Below are 27883 nucleotides of genomic sequence, written 5' to 3'. Positions count from 1 at the left end.
TCTACAGAATGTGTGTTTCAGTTCTCATGCTATGGTGTTCAGATTATCAGAGCCCACATATAACAGCTCTGCTTATACCATCAGCAGGGGTGAAAAATGTGTTTTACTCTAGTACTCTGAGTCTTGTGGCTTACTATATCATGGGATTGCTCCTTCGTATTTGTCCTTCTCTGGGCCATGCTGTAACTCTGTCAGAAAGTGAGTTCCTCTGCTGTTACAATATAAACTGGGAATGTAGGATGCATCCACTTCTATTCTGTAACTCTCCACAATTTGCTGGAACAGAAGAATGCTGCAACTCCACAGGTTCCTGAAACTGCAGAGCTCTTTGGGAACTTGGACACAGATAGCTTCAGCAAGTTATCAAATGTAAATATATGGGGTGTTCTTTGTGCAGAAGGTAAGTTCAAAAGCACAAGCATAAGAGGAGAATATTTTCCTTGCAGCTGTTTTTCCTGCTTTGTGCATGCATGACCTGCAAATAGGGAAGTTGGAAATGTAGCATGAAAAGAATGCATTGCATATTGTGATTTGACGGCAATTTTGACTGGGTGTTACAGAGGTGGAAGGACCTTGGCAGCAAAGACCTGCATCTTACATGTATCTCTCTCTTCCCCCCTTCCCCCTTTTTTTTTTTTGAAGGAAAGAACAATAAAAAATATTTGTGGAATGGGGAGGAATGGAGAAATGGAGATGTAAGTAGTGAGGAAAGATTTTTGTTTGAATGAATGAATGAATTGAATATTCAAAGAAACTGTGTTGCTCTCTTCCTCTCACCATGACAGAAAGCACATTTGGATGGGGAATGTCACGCCTGTGGCAGAGTTTGTTCTCGTGGGATTTCCAAACCACTATGAAGTGGAGATCATCTTCTTTGTGGTGTTCCTGCTCGCTTATTTAGTGACTGTTTTGGGAAATGCTCTTGTCATTGTACTGGTCTATACAGACTGCCATCTCCATTCTCCCATGTATTACTTCCTCAGCAATTTGCCCTTCATTGAGATGTCCATGACTTCCTCTGTTGTTCCAAAAATGCTGGCAAACTTCCTGTCAGAGAAGAAGACCATCTCCTTTGCTGGCTGCTTTAGCCAATGCTACTTTTATTTCTCCTTGGCTGCAACAGAGTTCATCCTCTTCGCCATCATGTCCTATGACCGCTACGTGGCAATATGCCACCCCCTGAGATATCCCACCATCATGACGGAAAGGGTGTGTGGCCAGCTTCTCCTGGGTGCGTGGGTGGGTGGTGTGGTCTTGATCTTGCCATTAGTGGTCCTGAAAGCCAAGCTGCCATACTGTGGTCCCAACGTCATTGACCACTACTTCTGTGACAGTGCACCTCTCCTGCACCTCGCTTGCACGGACATCTGGGTTGCTGAGCTGAGGGGTTTTGTGGTGTCCATTCTCCTGCTCCTCGGCTCCTTGGCACTGACTGTGTTCTCCTACACCTGGATCATTTTGACCATAGTCCGTATCCCATCTGCCCAGGGCAGGCAGAAAACCTTTGCCACTTGTGCTTCTCATTTCACTGTTGTTTCCCTGGGTTTTGGCATCTCCATCTTCATCTATGTCACGCCTTCCCACGTGAACCCTGGACACCTCAACAAAATCCTCTCTGTTCTCTCCAGCATTGTGACTCCTCTTTTAAATCCCTTCATATTCAGCCTAAGGAATCAGCAAATGAAAGAAGCCTGGAAAAATGCTTGGCACCATTGTCTGGGGATTGGTGAGGAGGCCAGAAAGCCATGAGAATCATCATGGCTTGTAGGAAGTCAATCCTTGACAAATCTCAACAGGATCTCAGCATTCATGGTGTCTTCCGTCAGAATGTGGCCCGTTACAGCCAATGTTGAGGAATAGCACGTCTCAAAGGTCATCTTCATGGCAGTACTGTTGTGTCAGGCCCCACCAACATTCTCCTGCACTTCAGGCAGTGATGGAGGTCTGTGTGGTGCTATGTGGTTGTTGGGCACAAAACAGTCTCCTAATCAGAACAAAAAGCTTTAAGACTGAAAGGAACAGAAAGACTACTCAAAATGGAGTGGTAAAGTGAAAAGAAATGGCTGTCAATTTTTTATTACTAGTTTTACTAAATTTTCATCATATAATCATGTTTTCAAATAAAGTTTTCAAATTTCAAATAAAGTGTTCTGCTGGAGAGTAACATCAGTTAATGCTTCTTCTTTGAAGTGCAAGCTATAGCTGATAGAAATAAGATGGGAGGCTCTCAAAAATTAGATGCAGAAAGAGAAGAAATGCTGAGGAGTGCCAGAAAGAGAGGGGGAAACTGAACAGTGAGATGGAAGAATTCAAAATCTGATCTGTGCCTGTAATAGAAAGATTCTCTTTTAAGGCAAGGATGGGAACAATGAGTAAAAATTCCAATCTTCCTACTCATTCATATGCATAGGTAGGTAGATTAAGAATCAGATGCCGACCACTTTCCCCTCCTAAAACCCTATTTTTATCTCAGAGATTTGGCATTGCTAGAACTGCAAAAATACACACACACACACACACACACACACACACAAAAAAAAAAAAAAAAAAAAAAAAGTAAGTATGCCAGGAAAACAAACAAAGAAATATTAAAACTTTGTGTGTTTGTGAATTCAAGTCTTCTCTTAGGAAAACTACCCTGTGGTTTTCACTTGGATAATCTGAATGCATTTGTAAGTGTATATCCTAAGCAGCTGTTCTCATCCTTGATTCATCAGAGTTTAAGGCTATCTGCTACATATCAGTCACTCAGCTAGAAATGATGCTGGATTTTCTGGCAGAAGTTGGCAAGTTCTCCTTCCTTGACTGTGCTGCCCAGGTGCATTTTGTGGTTTTACTGAGCAACACCAAAAGCCTTCTCCTGGCTGCCATGTCCTGGGATTGTCCTGTGTGGCCAAAAATGACTCCCTGCATCATTCTCTCATCATGAGTGCAGGTCTCTGTGTCAGTCTGGTGCTCGAGCCAGAGTGTCCTACCAGAGCAGACAGGACAGACCTATCAGGTGTTCCCTTTGACTTCCTTGCACCCCATGCCATTCACCCACACCACCACAACCCCCCAGATTGGAACTAGCCTGGGCAGACACTTTCTGGAGCTGAGTGATGTTGTACGTCATCATCTTGGTGTTCGGCACCCTTCCCTTTTTCCTAGCAGTTATTTCTCATGCCAAAATCATTCAGACTGGTTCTGAAAAGGCCTTCAGCTGTGGGTAAACATGGAGGCTTTTCCACCTGGTGCTTATACCTTGCAGTGGTGACTCTGGCTCAGGCATGGCTGATACTTACAATGCTGAAAGGGGGCTTTTCAGACGTTGCCAAATACTTTGCCCTGGTTTATACAGTTGGGACCCCCATCCTGTCATCTGTAACCTCAGAAAAAAGGAAGTGAGAATTGTCTTCAAGAGATTCCTATAGAGAAAGTGATACTGCAAACTATATAAAATAGTCTCAAATAGGACCAAAAGTCCCAAGGAGGCATTTGGTTGCCCGAACATAGGCATCCCATGTTAAGCTTAGTAAAATCAGGTGCCCCCTTGGCTTTGATTGCCCTCAAGATTGGCCAGGTAGCTTGAGTCATTCCTGACATGTCTGAGAGGCCCCATAGCACTGCTAGGTGATGGTATATCCCAGGTGCAGGACCCAGAATTTGTTGTTCTTATTGTTATTGTTTTCCATGAGGTTCCTGACAATCCATTCCTCCCACTTGCTGAGGTCCACCTGGAGGGCAGTCCTCACGTATATGACTTTTCCGCCTAATCAAGTAACATTTACAAATGTGATGACATTTGCATCCTCCAGGTCATGAATGAACCAGTTAGACAGGATAGGTGGCAGTACAGAGCCCTGCATACTCTGCTTGCCACCAGCTTCCAGTTCAACACAGCCCATTCACCAAAACCCTCTGACCCTGATCATCCAATCAGCTTTTTATCCATCTGGTTCTCTCTCCATCCTATCATAACATCCCTACTTGTCTCCAAGAGTATTGCGGTGGACAGTGTCAACCCTCTTGCTAAATTCATGTTAAATAGCATCCATAACTCTCTGCTCCTACACAAGGTTAGGATTTCTATCACAGAAAACAATCGGTCCAGTGGGGAATGGTCTGCCTTCAGTTAATCCATGTTGACTGTTCCCAGACATCTTCTCATTCATGTGGCCAGAAATGTGATCCAAAAACATTGCTCCATGACACACTCCTCACCAAAATGAGACTGAACAGATCACGGTTCCTCAGGTTGTTTTTTTGGCCCTTTTTGAAGATAGGCAGACCATACTCCTTTTTTCATATATAGTCTTTGAGATCTCCCTTGATCTCCACAACCTTTATCCCAAAGATGAAAGAGAGTGGCCTTGCTATGACAGTGGCCAACTTAGTGTCCACAGATACCATCCAATCATTTCCAGAAATGTGTATAGGTTTAGTTCTTGCACATAATCCCTCTTTCAGCATTGCTTTTGCTCATCATTGCACATTGCTTTTCTCATCCGGATTCCCGAATCAAGGCAGAAAACCTGGAGCACCTTATTGGTGAAGACTGAATCTAAGAAGGTCCTCAGACCTAGCTACATCTACTGTTACTCAAGCCCTTGCCCCATTCAGCAGTGAGCCCATGAGTTCCTTGTTATTCTTTCCCTGTTAGAGCAGTAGTAACTGCACTTCCTCATACCCTTGAAATCCCCTGCAAGTGGCAATCTTAGAATAGCTTTGGCTTCCCTTCAACCAACAGTACATCATCACACCATACAGTATTTCTGACTTCCTCCTCTGCAGCCTGCTCCTGCTTTTACCTCTTCCATGAAGACTTCTAATGCACGTCAGTCATGACTTCAGTGTTTAGCCAGGCTAGTGTCCTGAAATATCTACTGGTTTTACTGATTATGGGAATGGAACATTCTTATGTCTGGTGGGTGCTGTCCTTAAAGACCTAATGCCTTTCCTGACCCCCTTTGCTCTTCAGAACTGTCTCCCTTGGGATTCCACCACCACTCCCCTGAAGAGGCTCAAGTCTGCTCCTCTGAAGGTCGAAGTCTGCAGGATGCTACTGCCCTTCCTCAGTCCATTCAGGATCTGGCACTCCACACTCCACTATTTCATGGTCATTGCAGCCAAAGTTTCCACTGCTAATCACATCCCTGATCAGTTCTTCCTTGCTTGCGAGTACTAGATGCAATTGAGCACCACCCCTGTTGTCCTGTCTTACAGCTATGCTAATTTGTCCTCAGGCCCTCCACAAACTTCTCTACTTCATTTCACTGAAAGTTGGAAAAAATAAAGTCCCCCCATAAGAAGCAAGGCCTGTGATGCAAAGACCTTCTCAGGTTGCTTGAAGATGTTTGCATCAACCTCCTCACCCTGATCCAGTGGTCTGTAAATCTCATCACAAAGCCACCCTGATGCTCACCCACAAGCACTCAGCCCCTTCTATATCCCATGGAATATGGGATATATCTCCTTATGTTCCAACTGCCCCTTCACACAAATGGCATCTCCCCATCGGTAACGTCCTTGTTGGTCTTTTCTGATGAGCTTCTGCCCTCCCATTGTAGCCCTGAAGTCATGTGAGTGAGACCATCACTTCTCAGGTATTCCAACAAGGTGGCACAGCTCCTGCATCTCCATCGCCTCCTATCTGTGCCCCAGGCCGCATGCTTTTGTGTGAATTTAGGCTGCAGAGCAGCAGTTGTGGCACAGAGCGCAGATTGGTCAAGGTGAAACCTGTTACAAAGAGCCAAGAACATCATGTGTGCAATGGCCCTGCTTCAGAGCAGAGAAATGCTGGCATAGAGAGCAAGTGGCAGTAAATAATAAGTGACATTGCCATATAATTTTGTTAAGCCAGAGTCCATTTCCATAAAACCTATTACTATTTCTTTCACAGGAGTGAAGTGCATTCTGTCACTCACCCCCACCACCACTCGTTCCGTGACAGTTCCTCCCTAGGGGTCAGTACTTGGTCTAACTTTTATTCAACTTCATCAATGATCAGATGAAGGAACAGAATGCACTCTCAGCAAGTTTACTGATGATTCAAAACTGAGAGGAGTGGCTGAAACAACAGAGAGCTGTGCTGCCATTGAGGGAGACCTGCATAGGCTGGAGAGATGGGCAGAGAAGAACCTCATGAAGTTCAACAAAGGGAGGGGCAGGGTCCTGCACCTAGGGAGAAATACCCCCATGGGTGCCAACTGTCTGGAGAAGTGCTCTGCATAGAGGGACCTGGGGTTCCTGGTGGACAACAAGCTGGCCATGAGCCAGCAAGGTGCTCTTGTGGCAAAGAAGGTCAATGCTTTCTTGGGGTGCATTAGGAAGCATTTTGCCAGCAGGTTGAGGGATCCTCCCCCACTACTCAATCCTGGTGAGGTCACCTCTGGAATACTGTGTCCGTGTCCAGTTCTGGGCTGCCCAGGATGAGGGACATGGGAACTACGGGAGCAGGGCTACGAAGATTATGAAAGGATTGGAGCATCTCTCCTATGGGGAAAGTTTTGGAGAATTGGGTCTGTTCAGCCTAGAGAAGAGAAGACTGAGAGGGGATCTTATCAGCATGCACAAATATCTTAAAGGCCACTGTCAAGAAGATGGAGGCAAGCTATTTTCAGTGGTGCCCAGTGATAGGATGAGAAGCAATGGACGCAAAATGAAACACAGAAAATTCGATCAGAAGTTGAGGAAAAACTTCTTTCCTGTGACAGTAACGAAGCACTGGAACAGGTATGGAGTTGTGGAGTCTCCCTTCCTTGAGGATATTCAAAAGCCACCTGGACTCAACTGTGGGCAGCATGTTCTAGGTGAACCTGTTTGAGCATAGCGGTTGGACTAGGTCATCTCCAGAGGTCCCTTTCAACCTCAACCATTCATAGAATCATAGAATCATAGAATCATAGAATGCTTAAGGTTGGAAGGGACCTCTAGAGGTCATCTAGTCCAACCCCCCTGCATATGCAGGGACACCTAGAGCACGTGGCACAGGACTGCATCCAAGCGGGTTTTGAAGATCTCCAGAGAAGGAGACTCCACAACCTCTCTGGGCAGCCTGTTCCAGTGCTCTGTCACCCTCACTGTTAAGAAATTTTTCCTTAAGTTCCTATGGAATTTTTGGTGTTTCAGTTTCCGGCCATTTCCTCTAGTCCTATCAGTGGCCACCACTGAAAAGAGACCGTCACCGTCCTCTGCACTCCCTCCCTTGAGGTATTTATATACACTGATTAGATCCCCTCTCAGCCTTCTCTTCTCCAGGTTGAACAGGCCCAGCTCCCTCAGCCTCTCCTCGTAGGGAAGATGTTCCAGGCCCCTGATCATCCTTGTGGCCCTGCGCTGGACTCTCTCCAGCAGCTCCACATCCCTCTTGTACTGTGGAGCCCAGAACTGGACACAATACTCCAGATGTGGCCTCACCAGGGCTGAGTAGAGGGGCAGGATCACCTCCCTCGACCTGCTGGAGACGCTCTTCTTAATGCACCCCAGGATCCCGTTGGCCTTCTTGGCCACGAGGGCACACTGCTGCCTCATGGTCAACTTATCATCCACCATGACACCCAGGTCTTTCTCCGCAGAGAAACCATTCTGTGACTCCTTGTGCTATTCTGTGTTTGCACGTGAGTAACTGACCTTCAATCTCCAGGGATTATAATAAGAATTTAGACAACAATATGTGTTATGCACACATTAGTTTTGGCAACAGGAGAGCCACTTCTTTCAGAGCCACTTCTGAGTTTGCAGAGTGAACAAAAGGGATCTAAATCCTGCTCCACCCCAGGGCTTGAAAACCTGGCATGAGATGCCCAGGCTGACTCATCTGAAGGATGGGTAAATGAACTCACTCCTTGCCCCCATCTAAGTTTGCTACATAGGTAAGAGGTGGGCATAGGGCCTCCCAGAGTGCGATAGTTCCATCTTTCGTAGATAACCATCCTCTGATGATACAATTTCTAATGCTGGCTTCAGTCTGACTTTGTGTTTCAGGAGACCATAGATAATTAGTTGAGTCTGCTTCAATGACCATTTCCCAGGAGGAGGAGGAGGGAGCAAGAGGAGAAATCAAGTCACGCCTCCAGCTGTGCCACTCTTCCTAGCATGGCCAGGCTCCTGGGGTGGAGCTCGTGGCAACCTGGCAGCAGTGTGTCCAGAAGAAGCTCCTCCGCAAAGAGCAGCAGAGCTGCGGGCATTTCCTACAGGTGCCAACTTGAGACAAGCAAGATGAGCGAGACAAATGAGACAGAAAGAAGTTAAAGATGTTCAGAGGTGGGAGGATGTCTGAGAGCTCCATGGTGGAGAAATCTTCATAGCCCCTAACACAGTAAGTCTCTCCCTTGCCAGGCAATGACCATGAGGTACCCTGAGGAGTCCTCTACAGCTACCACATCCCATGGCCGATAGCATCTGCCAGGATGGCTCTCCTCATTTCCCTGGTGCAGAGCAGGAGGTGTTTGGAGCAGGGATTCCTTGCCACACTATCAGAGTGTCCCTGCCACCTCAGGGTGCTGTGTGCCTGGGGCAGTGACTCTGCTGCCTGCAAGGGTCAACACTCAGCCTGCCTGGGGACTGCAGGGAGAAGCTCTGGGTGGAAGGAGAGACCCCCTGCAGGCCAGGTCCAGTCTCCATTTGAGAAGGATCTCATACTCATGAGATCCTCAGCATCCTCTCCCTCTCCTTCTCCCTTCTGTTTTAAGCAGAAATATCATGGTATTGCTCTGTGTTAACCATTTGTCCATGCTGTTCCTGTTCTTGCCCTGGGACTGTCTGGCCAGTGTGAGCTTCAGATGAAGTTCAGACATCCACCCTGCAGAACATGACATCCTCTGAGGAAGGGTGCAGAGTTTGCTGATGTGCACTTTGGTACTAGATTCCTCTGTGCTCAGTGGTGCCATTTTTTTCCTGGGGTAACATGAGTGGAATGGTCCTGAACCTCAGAGGTGCAAGTACAGGGCAGCTGTGAAGAAGGTGGATGGCCAAGGAGCTGTCCTTGCCCTGCATTAGCACCACAGTGACTCCTTTTGCTCCTAGGAATCACAGTGTTTCACTCAGAGTGCTGGAGCAATCCAGATGATTTCTATGTCCTGACAGCAAACACAGCACAAAATGGGCTCAAGCCATGGAGCTCTGTGGCAGTTTTGCTGAGATGGGGAGAGATAAACAGTTTACTGCAGGGAAGGGAGTTAGGAGAAAGTTCTGCTCATGGCAGTCTTCACTAACTTGTCTACATCTCTACTTGCTTGAACAGCCCCTCTCAGTGCTGCAAGACAGCAGATGTCCAACATCAGCTACTTGAATGAGTTCCTCTTCCTAGCATTCGTGGATACACGGGAGCTGCAGCTCTTGCACTTTGCAGCGTTTCTGTGCATCTACCTTCTTGCCCTCATGGGCAATGGTCTCATCATTACAGCCATAGTCTACGACCACCACCTCCACACTCCCATGTACTTCTTCCTTCTCAACCTCTCTGTCCTGGATATTGGCTCCATCTCTGTCACTGTTCCCAAATCCATGGCCAATTCCCTGTGGGACACTAGGGCCATTTCCTACTTGGGCTGTGTTGCCCAGGTCTTTTTCCTCTTTTTCCTGCTTTCAGCAGAATGTTCTCTTCTCACTGTCATGGCCTATGACCGCTTTGCTGCCATCTGCAGACCCCTGCACTATGGGACCCTCATGAGCAGCAGAGTTTGTCTCAAAATGGCAGCAGCTGCCTGGGGCAGTGGTTTTCTTATTGCTCTCCTCCACACTGCCAACACATTTTCACTACCACTCTGCCGAGGCAATGTAATAGAGCAGTTCTTCTGCCAAGTTGCTCAGCTCCTCAAGCTCTCCTGCTCAGACTCTTACCTCAGGGAAGCTCCTATCATGGTATTTACTGTTTGTTTAGTATTTGGATGCTTTGTTTTTGCTGTGCTGTCCTACGTGCAGATCTTCACTGCTGTGCTGAGGATCCCCTCGGAGCAGGGTCGACACAAAGCCTTTTCCATGTGCCTCCCTCACCTGGCCGTAATCTCCCTTTCTCTCAGCACCCTCATGATTGCCTACCTCAAGCCTCCCTCCATCTCCTCCCCATCCCTGGATCGGGGGGTGGCTGTTCTCTACGCGGTGGTGCCTCCAGCAGTGAACCCCCTCATCTACAGCTTGAGGAACAAAGAACTCAAGGATGCGCTGAGAAAATTGCTTCAGCAGGTACAATGTGAGCACCGTTAAGTGTCCCATGTGCACCTCCTCCTCATTCCCAGGGTCGCCGGCATCAAGGTTGTTGTTCATTTCTTACTGACTTTTCCCTATTACATTCTTATTAAAGGAAAAATTGTGTTTGTTCATGCCACCTGTCTTCATGGAATCCTTTGAATCTGACCCAGAGACCTTGTTGAAGCAGAAAGACAGACTTCTCCCTTCCTCAGTAGAGATGTGGGGACCTCATAGCCTGCTAGTCTCAGCTCACTCAGATGCACTCAGTGCGATGCAGAGGGTTTCTCTGTGCGGTGTCTCTTTCAGCAATGACACCAAGGGCTTTGGCAAGTCAAGTTGGGCTGAGAGCACGGGTCCCCTGTCCCTTAGGAGAGCACAGCTCTCCTGGCCAGAGTCAGGGTGTGATCTCCCGCTCCTTCCTGCAAGGGTGCCAGCCTTGTGTCTCTGTGGGCTGGTCTTTGCCCTCCCCAGCGCTCCAGTGCTCACAGTGGAGTGGGAGTGGAGAGGAGGAGAGCCTGGATGCAGCCTGTGGGGACAGACCCTCTGCTCTTCAAGGCCCTCATTGCTGCAGTAGTCAATTCCTGGCTGCAGCCTTTGCATGAAGACTACAGTTTTCCTGCAGACACTTCCACTTCCAGCAGCAGGACTTTCTCTTTTCGTGGCTGTTCTCCTCATTCCCACACTCTCCACTTGTGCTCTGGTGTGTGTATATAGCCCAAGAGCAAATCACAACTTGGTGGTGTTACGGTTATGTTTCCATTGGAGTCCTGTGAGTAGTGACAGGGGCAGGACACCTTTAAAACACAAGGGGATCTCCTCAGACACATACCTGACATCTTCTTGAGAAGATGTAGTTGAAAATACACCCAGATCAATAAAAGGGTCTGTAGCTCTGCCTGTGAACTTAGTGGACTGCAGAGGACAAGCTCATAGTCCCTGTGTGATCCGCTAGTGACCACAGGCTGGATCCAGGCCATGAGCCTGGGGCAGGCTGCTCTGTCCTTGGTGCAGCAGGAGCTGCTGGACTGACTGCAGGGCCAGGGCTCTCATGCTGTCTTGGGGAGCATGGTGGGCATGGAGAGACATGCAGGAGAATGGAGATGGCCATTTGCCACTGCACTGCTGGAATCAGTAGCCAGTGCTGGGAAGGGGTGATGTGAGGGGCTGCTCTGGGAGGATGGACTAGGCACAGCTTCCCCAGTGTGTGCCTGCAACACAGGACACAACCTGGGCTCTGCTCTTCTGCACCCTGCATGTCCTGGTCCCTTTTCCAGAACACCTGCATTTGTCGGGTGAGCAGTCTAGTGTGTGCTTGCACACTCCAGTTCACACACACAGGAGCTGAATGGCAGCATTTTTCTTCTTTTATGACTGTGTGCACCTGTGCCAGGTTGAGATATTTGGTGTGAACTGCTCAGGGGGAGGTAACAGGTAGAAAAGACTGACAGAGATAATGAGGCTTCAAAACAGGTGGGTTTTGGGTTGGGGGTATTGGCTGCACCTGATGAACATCTCAGTAAGACCATGATTTACAAACACCTTCCAAGGCCATCCACTCCTCCAGCTTAAACACAATGCTGGGTGAGGGGTGAAACCACTTTGAATTTCTATGCGAGATTTATCTTTCACCAGTTTGTGATGTTTCCAACAGGAGACCCATTGTGGCACCACACTGCAGACCCAGGTAATGTGTCCCAGGACTGAAAGCAGAATTTCACCCTCCAAGCATGCTGCAAGAGTGAAAAAGCTCTCCATATTAACAGACCTATATGTATCTCCTACACAGACAACTCTCTTTTCCAACCATCTCTTTGACTTGCAGATAGTTTCACAGGGGCAGACATGTTCAGACAACAGAGATTTAGTTTCTTCAGATTTCTTTCCATACCAGAGGCTGATTCACACAGACTCCTTCAATCTCAAGTCAAGTTTTCTTAGTTGATTGGTTGGTGGTTTGGTTGTGTTTTTTTCCCAAACACATATTGCAGGTGGGAAACCCCAAAAAGGGAAAGCCTGATTTGAAAGGTGGGGGAAGCCAAGCAACTGAGTCTGCGCTTGACCATCTTCTGCAGGGTCACCAGCAACGGTGACATCAGAGACTGTGACATCATATCTGGGTAACAAGCCACAACCATCTTAGAGGCCATTAGGCACTAACCTGCTTTCCTGTGCCCTAGCAGAGGTGATTAGCTGAGGGACTGGTTCAAAGCAGGTTCCTAATAGAACAGGGAAAACTGACTTTTTTTGTCCTACTCAAAGCTGGAGTTGGTCATTTCTGCTGAATTTCACGACATCTGACCACCTTCAGTCCTGCTCCCTGGTCGCCTACATCTGGGGTGGCTCCTTGGGCATGTCTCTTGAGGAACAGGAAGGAGCGACTTTGTGTCCATCCTGCTAGCAGGGTAATGGGTACTCAGAATGTCTCCTTTTCCTCAGAGCTCTCCTCTGGACACACTCCGCAGTGTGCTCATTGCCGTAGTGTTACCGAAGGGAAGAGACTGACCTGAATCACTTCTACTGTCCACCTCCTGGAGGGCTTGTGCCCTGCTGTGTTGCACCTCCTGCAGATACAGAGAGGGGACAAGTCCCTGTGAGGACAAGGTCTTGCAAATGTGTCTCTTCTTCCTGTTGCCTGAAGAAGGTAGGCCTTTGCAAGAAGACATCACATGTGTGAGGATGACACCCAGCACATGTTTCTTTGCTTGCTCATCCTGACCCAGAAGCTCTGGCCCTCAGGATGCAAGTCACTCTGTGCAGTTATCAGTGGATTGAGAGCCCTGGGGAGGGAATGTCTGCAGGGACATTGGACTTTGCAGGAGATAGACAATAACTTTGTAAAGATGCAGTCTTGATTATAACAGAAATTTTTAGAAAATATCAATAAAAATAGAAAAAGAAAGAAATTGAGAACATGATCTAATACAAAGAATGTATTTTGATACACTTTTCAGCTTTTACAAAACTTTGTGTTCCTTTCCCACTCTTAGTTTTGTTTTATTTTACTATACTGGCTTTGAGGATGAGAAAACTATTGTGATTTGTGTGATTTTTTTTTCTTGTTCTGAAAAGGAAAGTTATCATCAGAGCTGGTATAAGATGCAGTCACAAGATCACGGATGTCTAGTGTCATTGTAGGGGCCCAGGACTCCTTTGCCCAATCTCCACCTGCACCTAGAGGGCTCTAGTCTCCCACATGCCCTCTGCAAGACTTGGCAGCCCCAAGTAGGTGCCTTAGATGCAACAGAGCCTCTTCAAGTGTCACAGGATGCTTGTGGTTAGACACTTGAGCTCTGCCTGAAAAGCTGAGGAGTGGTTTTCAACATTGAAAAAATGTTGAGCAAACACCCTTTTGTCGGATAAAAGGGTTGAGTAATCCTAATGTCATTGGTGTCCCATGCTGAAATTGTGGAACTTTTCAGCTAGCCAATGAATTTCAGGAGAGAAGCATATTGATCCACCCTTCAGCTTGTGTTACTACTGCTATATCTTTTAAACTGTGGATGTAATCTCTACATTCCTCAGTTAAGGAATGTATTTTATTTCTTTATCAACTATACAATTTCTTTTTATATTTATAGTTAAGAAGAAAACTTCCTGCGTCTGCAACTAGTTGTCTAAGGAAAGCAGGTGGGAATTGGTGTAGAGGAGCTGTAACATTCAGGTACAGACTTGAATGGAAAAAGTTATATTTTAACAGGAGAGATGCAAGTCCCCAGTGGCTGATTAGGGAAATGGAATGTTGGGACGTGGAGAGAAAGTTTGTCCACTAATCCTCATACTGAACATACTGCTTTTCCTACATGTCCAGATTTCATTACAAGATCCTGTGGGTCAATATGAATTGGAGATATCATTTATTCTGTAAGAAAAATAAAGAGAGCTTAAAAAGCAGGTATCCTTCTTTTCAGGTGCTCACTGGTATGTTCCTCTGGTCTATACACTGCTGAAAACTCTCCAAGTAGCCATCAAGAATTGAAGAACTGAAGAAAAATAGGAGAGTCATGGGTCCTTAGAGCTTTGTAGCACTTTAATGACCCCTTGGGTGTATTTGGTGCTGAGTCCATGAACCTCACATCCTGAGAGGAGATTGAACAAAGCCCTCAAGAAGCTGAAGTCAGAAGAAAACCCAAAAGCTTCTTGGAGCATTAATGAGTCCCATGGAGGGTTGTTACCAAAGAAGGCTCCCCAGGCACTGATAAAGCAGGATGTTAGAGGTGCTGATTGTAGATAGACAAAGGCAATGTATAGGTGGTTCTGATGGCAAGTCAACCTCCACATGCTTTATCCAGTAGACTGAGCAGGCACTGACACCCAGCCCGTGGGGAGGGTGATCCCTTCCTCCATATGTTGCTCAGGGCTCTTTCTGGAGGCAATATGAGGGTAGGGACATGCAAGGACAAGTGCAGGACAGCAATATGGCACCTCCCGAGTTCCCTGAATGTGAGGAGGCTATGAGGCCACAGGGATTTAAGGAAGCAGCATCTTCTTCAAGGCCTCAGTGACAGAGATAGACAAAGAAAGTTCTGTTGGGTCCTTGCAGCTTTGGCAGTGCCCATAGCGATCTCCACCACAAGCTGTCCTGTGGTGTCCCATGCCTGTGCCTGTTTCCCAGAAAACAGCAGATAAGCCAACTGCTCTGTCACCTTACTCGCACCCATTGCCCCCTCTACCTCTGCTCATGTCTCTCTGTCCTCACTTGCTTCTCCTTGAAACACAAATCACAGAGATCCCTCAGAGAGACCTGGAGCACCACAGGCACAACATGGCAAGTGCTGTCTCCTCTGTGTCACTAATACAGATTATAAAAGGGTCAGGTTCCTGAAGTCATCACTCTTGCTCCATTTCTCTCTGCGCTCCCCAAGAGGGTTATCCGTTCGTCACTGCCCTCTCAGCCTTACCATCCAAGAAGCTTTCTATGCATGAGGCTGTGTAACCCTCTAAATGGTAAATCCCTAAGTTGCATGCAAAACTATGGTAGGAGACGATGTCAAACCCTTTGCTAAATTCTGGATAAAAAATGTTTGCTCTTCTTCATGTGCAATGCAGCTATTTAATCAGAGAAGGCAATAAAGTTGGTGAGGCACAACTTGCCCTGGGAAAACCATGTGGACTCTTCCTCTACATGAATGTGATGTGAAAGGATTCACTTCATGGTACATTCCTCACCAAAGTGAGGATGAAATGCTTGCAGCTCCCCACTAAGTCCTGTGGGCCTTTTATGAAGATGGATGTAACATTTGCCTCTTGGCAATCTTTGGAGCCTCTCCCAGTCTCCACAAGCTTTCAAAGATGATAGAGAGAGGCCTTGCTATGACAGAGTCAGCTCTAAAAGTATCCTCCTATGCAGTCCATGAAGCACCGTTGATGGTCATTGTATAGTTTGAGTTCTTACGAGTAGTCCCTCAGTAATCTCACAACCCTGCTGGTTGTTTTTCTCCTCAGTCATGACTTGAGGCACAAGACTGGGAAACCTTTCAGGTGAAAATGGAAACCAGCATTGTGATGAGTTCCTCAGACCTACCTGCATTCCCTGTCCATTCAGCAGTCAGCCCACCTTCTCCTTTTATTTTTACTGAAGCAGTAGCAGTTCATCCTTATGCCTTTAACATCCCCTGCCAGTGTCAATCCTAGGGCAGCACTGTCTTCCCTAACACCATGTCAATGCCACAGTTCTAAATTTCTGATGTGCAGCCTCTCCTCCATCCCCCTACCATGTGCTACCTTTTCGCCCTGATGCTTAGCTGTGAGTTCCCTGTTTAGCCAGGCAGGTCCTCTGAGATGCTTACCAGCTTTACTGCCTATCAGGATGGAGCATTCGTGTGCTTGGTGGGTGTTGCCCTTAAAGACTTAGGGGCTTCCTGGAGTTCCTGGGCCCTTCAGAGATGGCTGCCTTGGGATTCCCAAGGCTCAGGTCTGCTCCTCTGAAGGCCAGAGTCTGCCTCTGTCCTTCCTCACCCCTCTTTTTCAAGGACACTGTAGGCAAGGCTGGCACTGGCTATCTCATCCCTCCTCAGTTCCTCTTTGCTTGCAGTTTCCACAACCAGGAAAGCCCTTGTGGCCCATGTTGGCTCTGCTAGGAAATATTCCCTGACACCTTCCAAAACCCTGCTGCAGTCCTTGCACTGCACTGATTGTCCTCCAGGGCATGTCAGAGAGATTACACTCTCCCCATAAGAACCATGGCCTCTGAGTCACAGATTTGCTCAGGTTGCTTAAAGGGGTCTGTGTCAACCTCACCCTAATCAGGTAGTCCAGAACTTCCATTGCAGTGTCACACTTATCCTCTGATACTCACGCACAAACCCTCACCCAAACTCTTGTCTCCCCCAGCATGGAACACGACACCTCTGAGCTTCCCCTTCACACACAAAGGGCATCCTCCCATCCTCCTTGCCTTCCCTCAAAGCCTCTCCTGAACAGCTTGTACTGTGCTATCATAGCCCTACAGTTCTTTGAGTGATCTCATCACATGCCAGTTCTTCTAAGAAGGTTTCAGCCCTGTGAGACCTTGTGACCCTCCATCTGCTCCTGTTTGTGCCCCAAGCTGCATTCACTTATGAACAAATGGACTGTAGAGCTTCTGCTGTGGCACAGAGTGTGCACTGACCATGGGGAAACCTGTTCCCAAAGGCTAAGACCATGTGTGCAATGCCTCCACTTCAGAGCAGTGACATCCTGGCATAGACAGCCAGTGGCCAGCCAGTACCTGAGGCCAGTGAGAAAGAGAACTGGGCTGTTCAGAAATGGCAGGAGAGGGGTTTCTGCCTGAGCTGACTTCATAGCACCTTGGGCCCTGTGACAGAGGTGAACCAGTCTCCAGGTAGGACAAAGTGCCATTGAAGAAGACTGTAATCCAGTCACACTACAGGACAGCCTGTAACCCAGCCACTCTGTGGAGATCATCTACACAGGCCCTGGTCATACCATCTGTGGGTGAGAAGAGGTGCAGCAAGCGCAGAACTAGAAGAGTTTGAGAATGTAGAAACTACAGTGCAGGCTTTGCTGTGATGTGCCTCTCATGTATGAAACATGCTTGGCTGTGGGTGGGATGGACCTTTCCTAAAAACAATAGCAGAATTTAGTTGTTTGGGCACAGGTTGGTAACCTGGGATGCCCAGGGGCACTGGCCCAGCAACCACCCAAGAAGGGAATGGCTTTCCCATACGTCTCATGCTGTACCTGCTAGACACATGTGGTTGTGCTGGACAATGCAGCCATTTGACAAGGCCCTGAGGACCTATTTTTATGTCACTGAATTAAGTGTCTGCACTGAATTACATGAGCTATTTGCACAGTAGGGGTCTGCCGGTGTCTCAGTTCTGTAGTGTGTGGAGCTGTAGTAGTAGCAATAGGCCTCTAGAACAATTGCAGATAGCCAAGGAAATTCCAGACCTGGCCCCCATGTGATGCTCTAGAAGCATGAAGGTCTCGCACTTGTTCTATCAAAGCAACAAAACACTGGCACAAATCTGGGACCACCTTGTTTCTTCAAAGGTCCCATGGTATTTGTGTGTGGGCAACTGGCTCCCAACCTCCATTTCCCCTCATTTATAATAGGAGCTTGGACAAGGAGCTTGCATGCACACATCTCTGTTGTGTACCCTGCAGCTTTGGTACAGCTCCCACACCTCCTGCGTGTTTGTGGGAGCCAGCTGAATCCCACTCCATCCCAAAAGTTTATAACTGGCATGGTATGTCCAGATTGACTATCTCAAGAAACATCTGAACCCAGGGAAAATGAGCTCCCTTCTTGTTCCTGTTTAGGGATCCACTGTAGCTAAGAGATAGGAAGAGGCATCTCCAGAGTGGGTTACTTCCACCTCTGGTAGTTAAATATCCCCCGATTTGACAAACTGCAATGGTGGAATCAGTCTCTCTGCACTGTTCAGAGAGAAACCATAGGGTGACCTCGTTGACTGCTTCCCAGCAGGAAGAGAAATTTATGCCTTCAACAGAGTCTCTGCCAGGCTCCTGGGATGGAGGGAGCTCATGGAAACCTGGCAGCACTGCCCAGACGCAGCTCTGTGTGAACGTATGCTCTTCCTCCCCCATCTCCTCCTCATGTGCTCTACCTCCAACCTGAGCACTCCATAAACAGTACATAGGCAGGGGCTCATTGAGCATGCCCCAACTAAAATCCATCTAGTATGCAAATATGACTATGAGTCCATCATCTTTTCTCCTCCCCTCCATAAATAGCGCGCGCAGCCCAGAGCACCATGAGCTCTCCTTCACTGCAGCGGGCTGTATTGCAGCACCTCCTCTGCAGCAGGGACACCGCTCAAGGATACTCCTCGACTTTTAAGATTCCTTCCCCACGACAGATCCTCAGTAAGTGACTCTTGAGGCTTTGCAAACCTTTGAAACTTTCCTTAGTTGTATCTCTGATCGATTGGGCGCATAATCCTTTAGATGTCAACTGCTGGCCACATATGAGAATAGGATTGGATTCAGCGACCGCCAGGTTCCCCTGACAAGGAGTTTGGAAAGCAAGGGGGTCCATTGTGAAACTGATGATTCAACAGGAGGGTCTGCTTGACACTTTCATCTGACCCTGTTCTCCATGCAGTACATAAGTGAGTAAACCTTGCCATTGTTCATTTTTAATCATTGTCTTATTTATCATGGAACTATGTTAATTTAGTGTATCTTACCTCAGTAAAACATATTAGTGCTTCTCTCTTATGGGACAACTGCATCATTCCTCACCATCCTCAACACTCTGCCCAGGAGAAGCTCCTCAGCAAAGAGTAACAGGGTTCCAGGCACTGCCTGCTCTTGCTGCCATAAGGTGAGAGAAGGCAGAGCGACGTGAAAGGCAGTCTGGAGGAGGAGGGCAGAGGAGAGCTCCTTGGGGGAGAAATCTTCACAGCCTTTTGCATGGGAAATGTCTAGTTGTAGATGAATGCTACAGAGAACACTGGAGGAGTCTTCTAAGCTTCCATTCCATTACTGTCTTTTAAGGATAATCCTCCCAACTTCTGCAGTAGGGAGGAGGAGGAGATGTTACCATTTGGAATTCACTGCCACATGGTCAGAAGGACAGGGTGTCCTGCTACCTTCTCCCTGGCACAGTGCAGGAGGAGGAATCTAGCGGATTCACACAGGTCTGTCTAGAGCTGTGATTCAGAACAGTTCTGAGTGCCCAGTGGATGGGATGTGGTCTGTGAGCACTGAGAAGGGAGAGATGTGGGAAGAGAGACACTGCTTCCTGCAAGGACACCTCCAGGCATCAGAGTCCAAGTGTGGGTGGAAACTACAAATTTCAGCACCTCTTCTCCTCTCTCAACCTAAGTTGAGTCTAAGTCATGAGCTATATCTTTGGTGGTCTCATATCCAGAGGAGGAGAAACACAAGAGTGCCTTCATGTCTCTCTGTGTCCCTGCCTCCCTTGGCAGTAATATCATGCCATTGCTCCATGTCTCCCCACCTGTCTGTGCTGCTCTTGTCCTTTCCCTTGGACTCCTTGGTGAGGGGGATTCAGATGCAGTTCAGACAAGGCACTTGTGGCACCTGCCATGCAGACCTGCCTTGACAATGAGGTGCCCAAGTCCTCCTCTAACCTGTGGGGTTCTAAGCAATGAACTGTGGGGTGAGAGGAACTGTCTGGGAATGAGCCACCTGTCTCTTCAGGACACCCCATCTGCAGGAGAATTGACCATTTGACTCTGAAGGGTCTTTGACATTTGACACTGCACAGAAAGCAAAGATGGGGAGGGGTAATATCTGCTTTTGTGAGGAGGGCAGAGGTGTAAGAAGCAGAAAGCAGCACTCAGAGAAGTCTGTCCTAACTTGTCAATGTCTTTCTCTCCTTGGACAGTCCCCATGCCCAAAGGGAGCAAATGTCCAACAGAAGTTCCTTCAATGAGTTCCTCCTGCTGGCATTCTCAGAAACGCGGGAGCTGCAGCTCTTGCACTTCTCGCTGTTCCTAGGCATCTACATTGCTGCCCTCCTAGGGAATGGCCTCATCATCACAGCAATAGCCTGTGACCGCCACCTCCACACCCCCATGTACTTCTTCCTTCTCAACCTCTCCCTCCTTGATCTTGGCACTATCTCCACCTCTGTCCCCAAATCTATGTCCAATTCCCTGTGGGACACCAGGGCCATTTCCTACTCAGGATGTACTGCTCAAGTCTTTCTGCTTGTCTTTTTAACTTTGGCTGAGTACTTTATTCTCACTGTCATGGCCTATGACCGCTTTGTTGCCATCTGCAGACCCCTGCACTATGGCACCCTCCTGGGCAGCAGAGCTTGTATCAAAATGGCAGCAGCTGCCTGGGGCAGCGTTTTTTTCTGTGCTGTCCTGCACACTGCTAATACATTTTCAATAACACTCTGTCAAAGCAAATCTCTGCACCAGTTCTTCTGTCAAATTCCCCAGATCCTTAAGCTCTCCTGCACAGTCTCCTACCTCAGGAAATCTGGAGCTATTGTGGTTACTGCCTGCTTAGGCTTTGGATGCTTCATTTTCATTGTGGTGTCCTATGTGCAGGTCTTCAGAGCTGTGCTGAGGATCCCCTCTGAGCAGGGACGACACAAAGCCTTTTCCACGTGCCTTCCTCACCTGGCTGTGGTCACCCTGTTTGTCAGCACACTTGCGTTTGCCCAGCTGAAGCCCCTCTCCATTTCCCAACCAAATCTGGATCTGGTGCTGGCTGTTTTGTACTCAGTGGTGCCTCCAACAGTGAACCCCCTCATCTACGGCTTGAGGAACAAGGAGCTCAAAGATGCCAGAAGGAGACTGAACCAATGGGTATATTGGCAGCACTAGTATCTATCCCATGTGCCTCTACTCCCCATTCCCAAGATATTGGATAACTAAGCTTTGTGTTGTTCAGTTCATTCTTAAGTTACTTTGATGTATTCTTGTGAAAAGTAAAGGTTTTGCTTCTTGCCACTTAGTGACCGACCAATAAAACCCTACCACACAAGAAGATGCAGAGGAGATGGGCAAAGTGTGAAGTGCCTAGGAAGCTCCAGTACCATGTAGCATATAACTCACTAATCGCTCTTGCTGTACGGAGAACTTTATCCCAACAAACGGAGCACCAGAAGAAGACCTTCATGTTAGAGAAGCAGCTCTAAGTCTTGAGTGGATTAAATGGTGTAAACATACGGAATAAAACCTGAACAACTAACAAAGGAATTTTTAAGAGATCAGTGACTCATCCCGTGTATTCCTTTTCTGCCAATAGGGATGCCCAGCATCATGAGCGTGATACTGATAAAAGCGATCACATTGGTATTGCGACTCAACTATTTAAGTGCATTTGTGATTTCTGTACATCATGGAATCATGCTGCTAAATCAAAATCTCTTGTAACATCAACTATCTTCAAAATAAACTTTTCTATTAAACGTTGCAATCTCTGTATGTATTGAATATCAAGAAGAGCCTGCTCAAAGAGTACTGGACAGTTCCTGAGCAACAACTCCAAAAGGGCATGGTTCTCTTGTGGGTCCCCAGCTCTATCCACTAAAGACATGCTGGAGTGGCAAGCATGTGACATGATGCTGGGCTATTTTTTGTCACTAAATCAGGTGTCTGCACAGAATTGTATTAGCTGTTTTAATGCAGAGATCTACACGATTATTCTATTTTGCCTCAGGGAGTATCAGCCAGGAGGAGAGAGTACAAAGGAGAAATCAAGTCATCTGTTGAGCTGGGCCACTGTTCCCAAGTGAGAAAAGGCTTTTGGTATAGGCTGAACTCATGGCAACCTGGCAGCGAAAGCCAGATCTGTCCAGGAGCAGCTCCTATGTGAAGAGCAGCAGAGCTCTAGGCACTGCCTGCTGATGGTAACATGAGATAAGAGAGGACAGAAAGGGAGAGAAAAGTGAGAGGGTAGAGTGGAAGGACAGAGGAGGGGTCATTATTGGAGAAATCTGCACAGCTGTTGACACACTAAATCTCTGGCAGCAGAGTAGTGCTACTGGGGTGCCTGGAGGAGTCTTCTCAAATCTTCTCAGGGTTGTAATTCAGAGCAGTGTCCTGTGCCACAGGGTGCTGCGTGCACAAGCAGGACAGGGACTCTGCCACTTGCAAGGGTCAGTGCTCAGCCAGCCTGGGCATGTTCTCATGGAGCAGCAGGGAGAAGTACTGGGTGAGAGGATCAGGTTTTCTCCAACCTGCTCTTCAGGACCTGCATGCACAGAAATGTTCCTGCCCAGTGCCCAGAGCCAGGGGGTTTCAGGAGAGCACAACTGAGCACACAGAAGATGGAAGGAGATCATAACATCAAAGCATCTCTGTGAGTGCTGTCAGGGAGAAGCTGTTGGGCCAGAGGAACAGCTCCTGGCAGGGACAGTTCCAGGCAGCACAGAAGAACAGAGAATGAGAGGAACTAAGAGAATTGTCAGGGGAGGATTGATTTGGGCCAGTCATGGCCAGTCCTGCTCGGGCAGACCTCTTCCTCTGATCAAGTCTCCCCACATATGGGCAGCTGAAAACACCTTGTGTGTCCTTGGCTAGAAGGGCAATGTGCACATCTCCCTTGGGGGTTCTGAGAAAGGGCCGGAAGCTTGAAGATCCTCACTTCCAAGCTAAATTCCTCTGCACTCAGCAGTGGCTGGTTTCTTTTTCAGGTGTGTGATAAGTGTGATCATGCTCCAGTGGAAAGAATTGGAAGCCCCCTACAGCTGGGACAAAGCTAATGGACAGACTAGCTGTCCTCACCGTACACCAAGTGTCAGTGAATCCTTTCTTCTCAGAAAAAAAAAATTTCCACAAGAAAAAAAAGGTTGCATGAATATATATATATGCACGCACATATAAATATATATATGCACACACACACATATATAAAAATCCCTAAGACTCTGTTACTCTATTCCTCAAAACCTCATTGAACTGAAGATTAAGATGCTGAAAAGGCCATCCAAAAGAGCATTCCATTTCACCTGACAGAAATTCTGTACGTCATATCTAGTCTATTCCCTCCTTCTCACCACTGTACAGGAGGACTAAGTGCTCTGCCGCCCATGGGTAGAGCTCCTGGCTCCTCACAGCCCGCTCAGCCGCTGCAGAGCAGAGCTCAAGCAGGGGAGTTGCTATGAATGAGGCATCATCGTGTGTTCAGATAGTGGCACTGACCTTCCCATTCACACCTTTGTAGGCAGAGATAAGTCTACTAAAAGGGTGTTACAGTAGGATGAAAAAAGGACAGAGATGGATAGTGTGGGCCTTTAAGTGGGCCTTTACAAACACTGCGATCATGTGGACCACAAGCTCCATTTTTGATGGTTCCTTGCCTCTTACAGATCACACAATCGCAGAATGGTTGAGGTTGGAAGGTACTTCAAGAGATCATCTAGTAGTACCCCCCTGCTCAGCAGGGAAACCAACAGCACATGGCACAGGGTCACATCTGGGCAGGTCTTGAGTATCTCCGGAGAAGGAGACTGCACAACCTCTCTGGGCAGCCTGTTCCTGGGCTCTGTCAGCCTCACAGTAAAGAAGTTCTTAGTCATATCGAGATGAAACTTCCTGTGTTTCAATATATATATATTACCCCTTGTTCTGTCACGCCACCACGAGAAGAGTTTTGCCCCATCCTCTTTACATTCTCCCCTCAGGTATTTATACATACTGATAAAATCTCAGTCTTTTCTTCTCCAGGCGAAACAGGCACAGCTCATAGAGTACTTCCTCATATGATAGATGTTTCAGTCCCTTAATCATCTTTGTTGCCCTACGCTGGTCCCCTCTAGAAGCTCCACAGCGGCCTTGTACTGGGGAGCTCAGAACTGCACACAGTACTACAGGTGTGACCTCACCAGAGCTGAGTAGAGGGGGAGGATGACCTCCCTTGACCTGCTGTCACCACTCCTCCTGATGCAGGACAGGATCCCCTTGGCCAGCTTGGCCACGGGACACATCGCTTCCTCATGGTTAACTTCTTGTCCACCAGGATTCCCAGATCCCTCTCCACAGAGCTGCTTTCCAACAGGTCAATCCCTAACAGACACTTCTGGAAAACATGTCTGAGGAAATACTGGTGTTTATTGCAAAGAGTTTCCCAAAAGTGCGCTTCTCCCCCATTCTCTTTCAGTTGCTTTCCTTGTCACTTCAGCAAAAGGCAAAGGGAAGGGAAATCTCCCCAGGCATTCAGATTGGAGGAAAGGCATGAGTCCCTTTCTCGTTAATTCTGAAGTGATATTTCTGGACCTGTGGGGTCAAGAGAAACAATGAAGATTAGGCCTGGCATCTGTTCTTTTCCAGTGCACGAAGATCACTTCTCACCCCCTCTTCTGTCCCTTCTCTTGAGCCTTCCTGACAGCTCTCTCATACCCCTAAGCTAATACCAGCAGGTTAGCATGTCTGCCAATTGTGTTTTTGATGTAACTGGTGAGCTGAGCTAAACCAGAACTGTGCTCTCCATATCCTTGGAAGACCTAGGAAGTAGCTTCCCACTGCAATGAAAGAGGGCCTTCTGATATCTTTCCTGAGAACACAGTAGTAAAAATTGCATTGCAAAACTAGAGCATGACCTGCACCCTTTATAGTAAAGCCATGACAAGGTTGGTCAGTGGCCAAAAGAAGCCTCAGGCAGGGATCGTTCACACTCACTGCCTAGAGAACTCTGCTTTCCCACAAATCCATAGGACATAAGGAGGATCTTCTCAATTCTATTTTCCACTTTCTCAACTTGGGGCATGGCTTCAGTACTCTCCTTCCTCCTGTCCCTTCTCACCTTCAGTGAGGATTGTTGCGGTTTGATGGGGGGCCAAATTTGGTAAGAGATGAATCCCCTTGCATTCCAGCCGATTCTCAAGTTCAGAAGGACTAGGGGGTGGCTGGACTCATCCTCCCTGTCTGGCCAAGCAAGCAGCTGCTCATGGCATGTTTTGTCAGCTTGTGTTGCCAGTCCTTGTGAAGGACACTCAAAAAGCCATTTATAAGCAACACCTTCAAATATGCATCGAAGTACAGGTTCCAGTTACTCTCTGCCTTGGGACATTTTCATGTCTTCTCTGAGACCTGCATGACTCAAATGTGTCCTGTATGTATTCTCTTGGGTGAACTTTCTTTTTTTGTCCTTTTTGTGGGTGTATTGGAGATGGAAATTTCTGTGATCTGTAGAGTCATAAAAATCTCCTGTGAGAAGAAGAGGCCAGACCTTGGGAAAGAAGATGTTTGCCTGCCTAGGCTGAGCGATAAGGAGCAGGGATGCAGCTGCTCAGCCCGCTTCACAGGCAGCCCCCACCCCCGGAAACCTGTTGAAGATGGCCGCTCGGCTGGGCTTGTAGCCAACTTAACCGCAGACGACCTCCAAACTAGCTTCGGAGGCCAAACACCTGGAAATAAGGAAGAAGAGGAGGAAGGCAGGACCCTCGAATTGAGGGCTGGGACCCCCGACTGGCATGCGCGCCTGCGCACCCAGACGGGAGAGTTGCGCAACTAGAGGTGGAGTTTGTCCGCCCTCCGGCCTGCCTCCTGGGTCGGACTGACCCTACGTGCCAGGATGCACCAGGCATAAAAGTGGACATTGCAGAGAGAGTGGGCAGGGCGGGGAGGGGAAAGGGGGAAAAACTCCTGACTTTGAGGCCTACGCTGTCTCCGCAGGAGCCCGTCAGCAACTCTCTCTCTCTGGTCTGCCAGCTCGAGAGGATCTTCAGGTCCAGATTGGCAGGTATCACCTCGTGAGTAGTTATCCATACTTGGCTTATTTTATGTGCTTTCACCTGAATAAATGCTTGATGTAGTCACCTCGTTCTGGCTGATTATTGCCGAATCTTGAGCCCATCCAGAACAGTGGGGAGACCTGTGTAGGCCACAGTGAAGTCTGTGCCCAGTGGGGTTTTGGAGAACTTTATCCTGGCTCCCATGATGCTCGGTGTTTTGTTCCATTGCATGTCTGGGAGATAGAGGTTCTCTTTTACTCATGCATAGCCATGATCAAGGGAAGGCTGGCAAGTGTTCCGAAGGGTGAGACAGGAATTAGAAAGGATGCTGGAAAGCTGTAGGAAAGGAGACTAAACTGTACTGCCTGACCATGAGCAGGAACAGGAGATGGGTAATCATCCCAACAGCACACAGGGGATTTGGGTTGAAATTGGTTTGGCATTTTCAAAGGAAGCACAAAGAAGCACTGCAAGAGTCAGAGGAGAAAGGTCATGGCCCTCCAGGCACTGGAGGTTTTCCTGATGTCTCTCAGCTTGATGAGACACTCCTCCAGTATCTGGCCTATTCTGCCTATTGTGCTTTGAAAAAAGAGAGACTCTCCAGCATCTCCCAAATGCACCTTTATAACCCAAAAGCCAGTCATAATCTTTGTTGTTTCTTTTCTGTGGCCCTCCAGGTAGAATATCAGAGTAATGGGGAAGGGACTCTTTCCTCCAATCTGAACGCCTGGGATAATTTCCCTTTCCCTTGTCATTTCTTGAAGAGACAAGGAAGGCAATGGAGAGGGAATGAGAGAGAAGCACAGTTTTGTGAGAGAGAAGTACACTTTTGTAAGAGAGAAGCACACTTTTGGGACATTTGAATAAACACCACTATTTCCTCAGATTTGTTTTCCAGAAGCACCTGTAAGAGGTTAGGAACCAGGAGGAATGGGGCTTGTGGCACGTGTGAGGTCACGGTGTTCTTAAAGACTGATGACTTGGCTGTCTGGTGCTGGGGAAGCTCAAGTGAGGCCAAGAAGCCTGAAGCTGAGAGGACAAGCAGAACAAGGGTGTTTCAGATCACTTGGTGTGATGTGCGAAACCCCCACACATCCTAGGGGAGGGCTACATTGCACACAGGCTTGTCTTGATCCCCCCCTGTTTTCTTACCAAAACCTCTCACCCATCAGACTGTTGTGGCCAGACCAGTTGCACCAACTTGCAGGTCCTAGCCCTGCACAGAGGGAGAAACCCTGCTCCTGCAGCCCCACGAGCCCCTTTGGTCCCCTCAGCAGCTCCTGCTGAACCCCTCTCTCCTATCAGGGGCTCTGCTATGGCTGCGACCCAGGAATTCCTGCCCTGTCTCCAGTCTGACGCTCCTTCCAACAAAAAGGGTAGTCCAAGGATAGTCAGTCCAAGGACAAAGCACAGACTCGACAGAGAGCATAGTCCACTGCTCCAATGTTGTGGGCACATGAAGGACTCACCCTGACACAGGAGTCTCTGGCAGAACTGTCTGCATATGAGGCACATGTTCGAATTGATCCCATATCCCCGTGGTCACTGGAGTGGAGACTCAGAGGGCCTCTGGCACTGCCCCATAGGACTGTACCCTTCCTTCTCCCCATTCAGTAATGAGAGGAACAGACACAACGACCTGGCACTGACACACACTATTGCAGATTCTGTGCTTCCCAGCAGCAAAGGGAATGGAACAACTCAGCTCAGCTCAGCTCAGGTTCAACAGGAAACCTGCATCCTCTGTGCTGCTCTCCAGCTTTTCTGTCCATGTCACATGCCTCAGAAAGGGTGTCCCATAGCAGCATATATGTCCTAGCCACCAGCAGATGTGCTGTCTCAGAGACAGCTCCCCAGGGATGGACCTCCAGAGAAGTCTGGCTTTTTTGTGACTGAACTGATGAGAGAAGTGGGCAGAGGAAGATGTTCATCCAAGCAAGGTTATTGTCTTGTCCCTTTTGAGGATCAGCTTGAAAAAGCTTGACTGTAGGAACAGGGACTGCAAGACTAGAACTGCTTGAAACAGTGCTTTCAGTTTGGTCCTGAGCTGGAAGCAGGAACATCTTTGACGAGGATGGGAATTGG

General features: G+C 48.0%; 1 protein-coding gene across 1 annotated transcript; it reads left to right on the top strand.

Annotated features, from left to right (window-relative positions):
- Window positions 1-798: 798 nt before the first annotated feature.
- On the top strand, window positions 799-25820 carry LOC148592319 (olfactory receptor 6C4-like). Its single transcript, XM_088535193.1, has 3 exons — window positions 799-1706; window positions 10002-10164; window positions 25740-25820. The coding sequence occupies exons 1-3, from the start codon at window positions 799-801 to the stop codon at window positions 25818-25820; spliced, it is 1152 nt and encodes a 383-aa protein (XP_088391319.1).
- The last annotated feature ends 2063 nt before the right edge of the window (window positions 25821-27883 follow it).

This window comes from Tinamus guttatus, unplaced genomic scaffold (genome assembly GCF_059628265.1).
Source record: "Tinamus guttatus ecotype Peru unplaced genomic scaffold, ASM5962826v1 Tinamus_guttatus_pri_ptg000618c, whole genome shotgun sequence".
In the NCBI taxonomy this organism is placed as follows: Eukaryota; Metazoa; Chordata; class Aves; order Tinamiformes; family Tinamidae; genus Tinamus; species Tinamus guttatus.
Note: the sequence above shows the minus strand (reverse complement) of the source record. Positions and strands in the feature narration are given on the sequence as shown.

Coding starts and splice junctions, on each gene's coding strand:
- LOC148592319 (XM_088535193.1), top strand. CDS start 799: ATGGGGAATGTCACGCCTGTGGCAGAGTTTGTTCTCGTGGGATTTCCA. Junction 1,707..10,001: donor GAAGCCTGGAAAAATGCTTG/GCACCATTGTCT, acceptor CCTTTCTCTCAG/CACCCTCATGATTGCCTACC. Junction 10,165..25,739: donor TGAGAAAATTGCTTCAGCAG/GTACAATGTGAG, acceptor CTGTCTCCGCAG/GAGCCCGTCAGCAACTCTCT.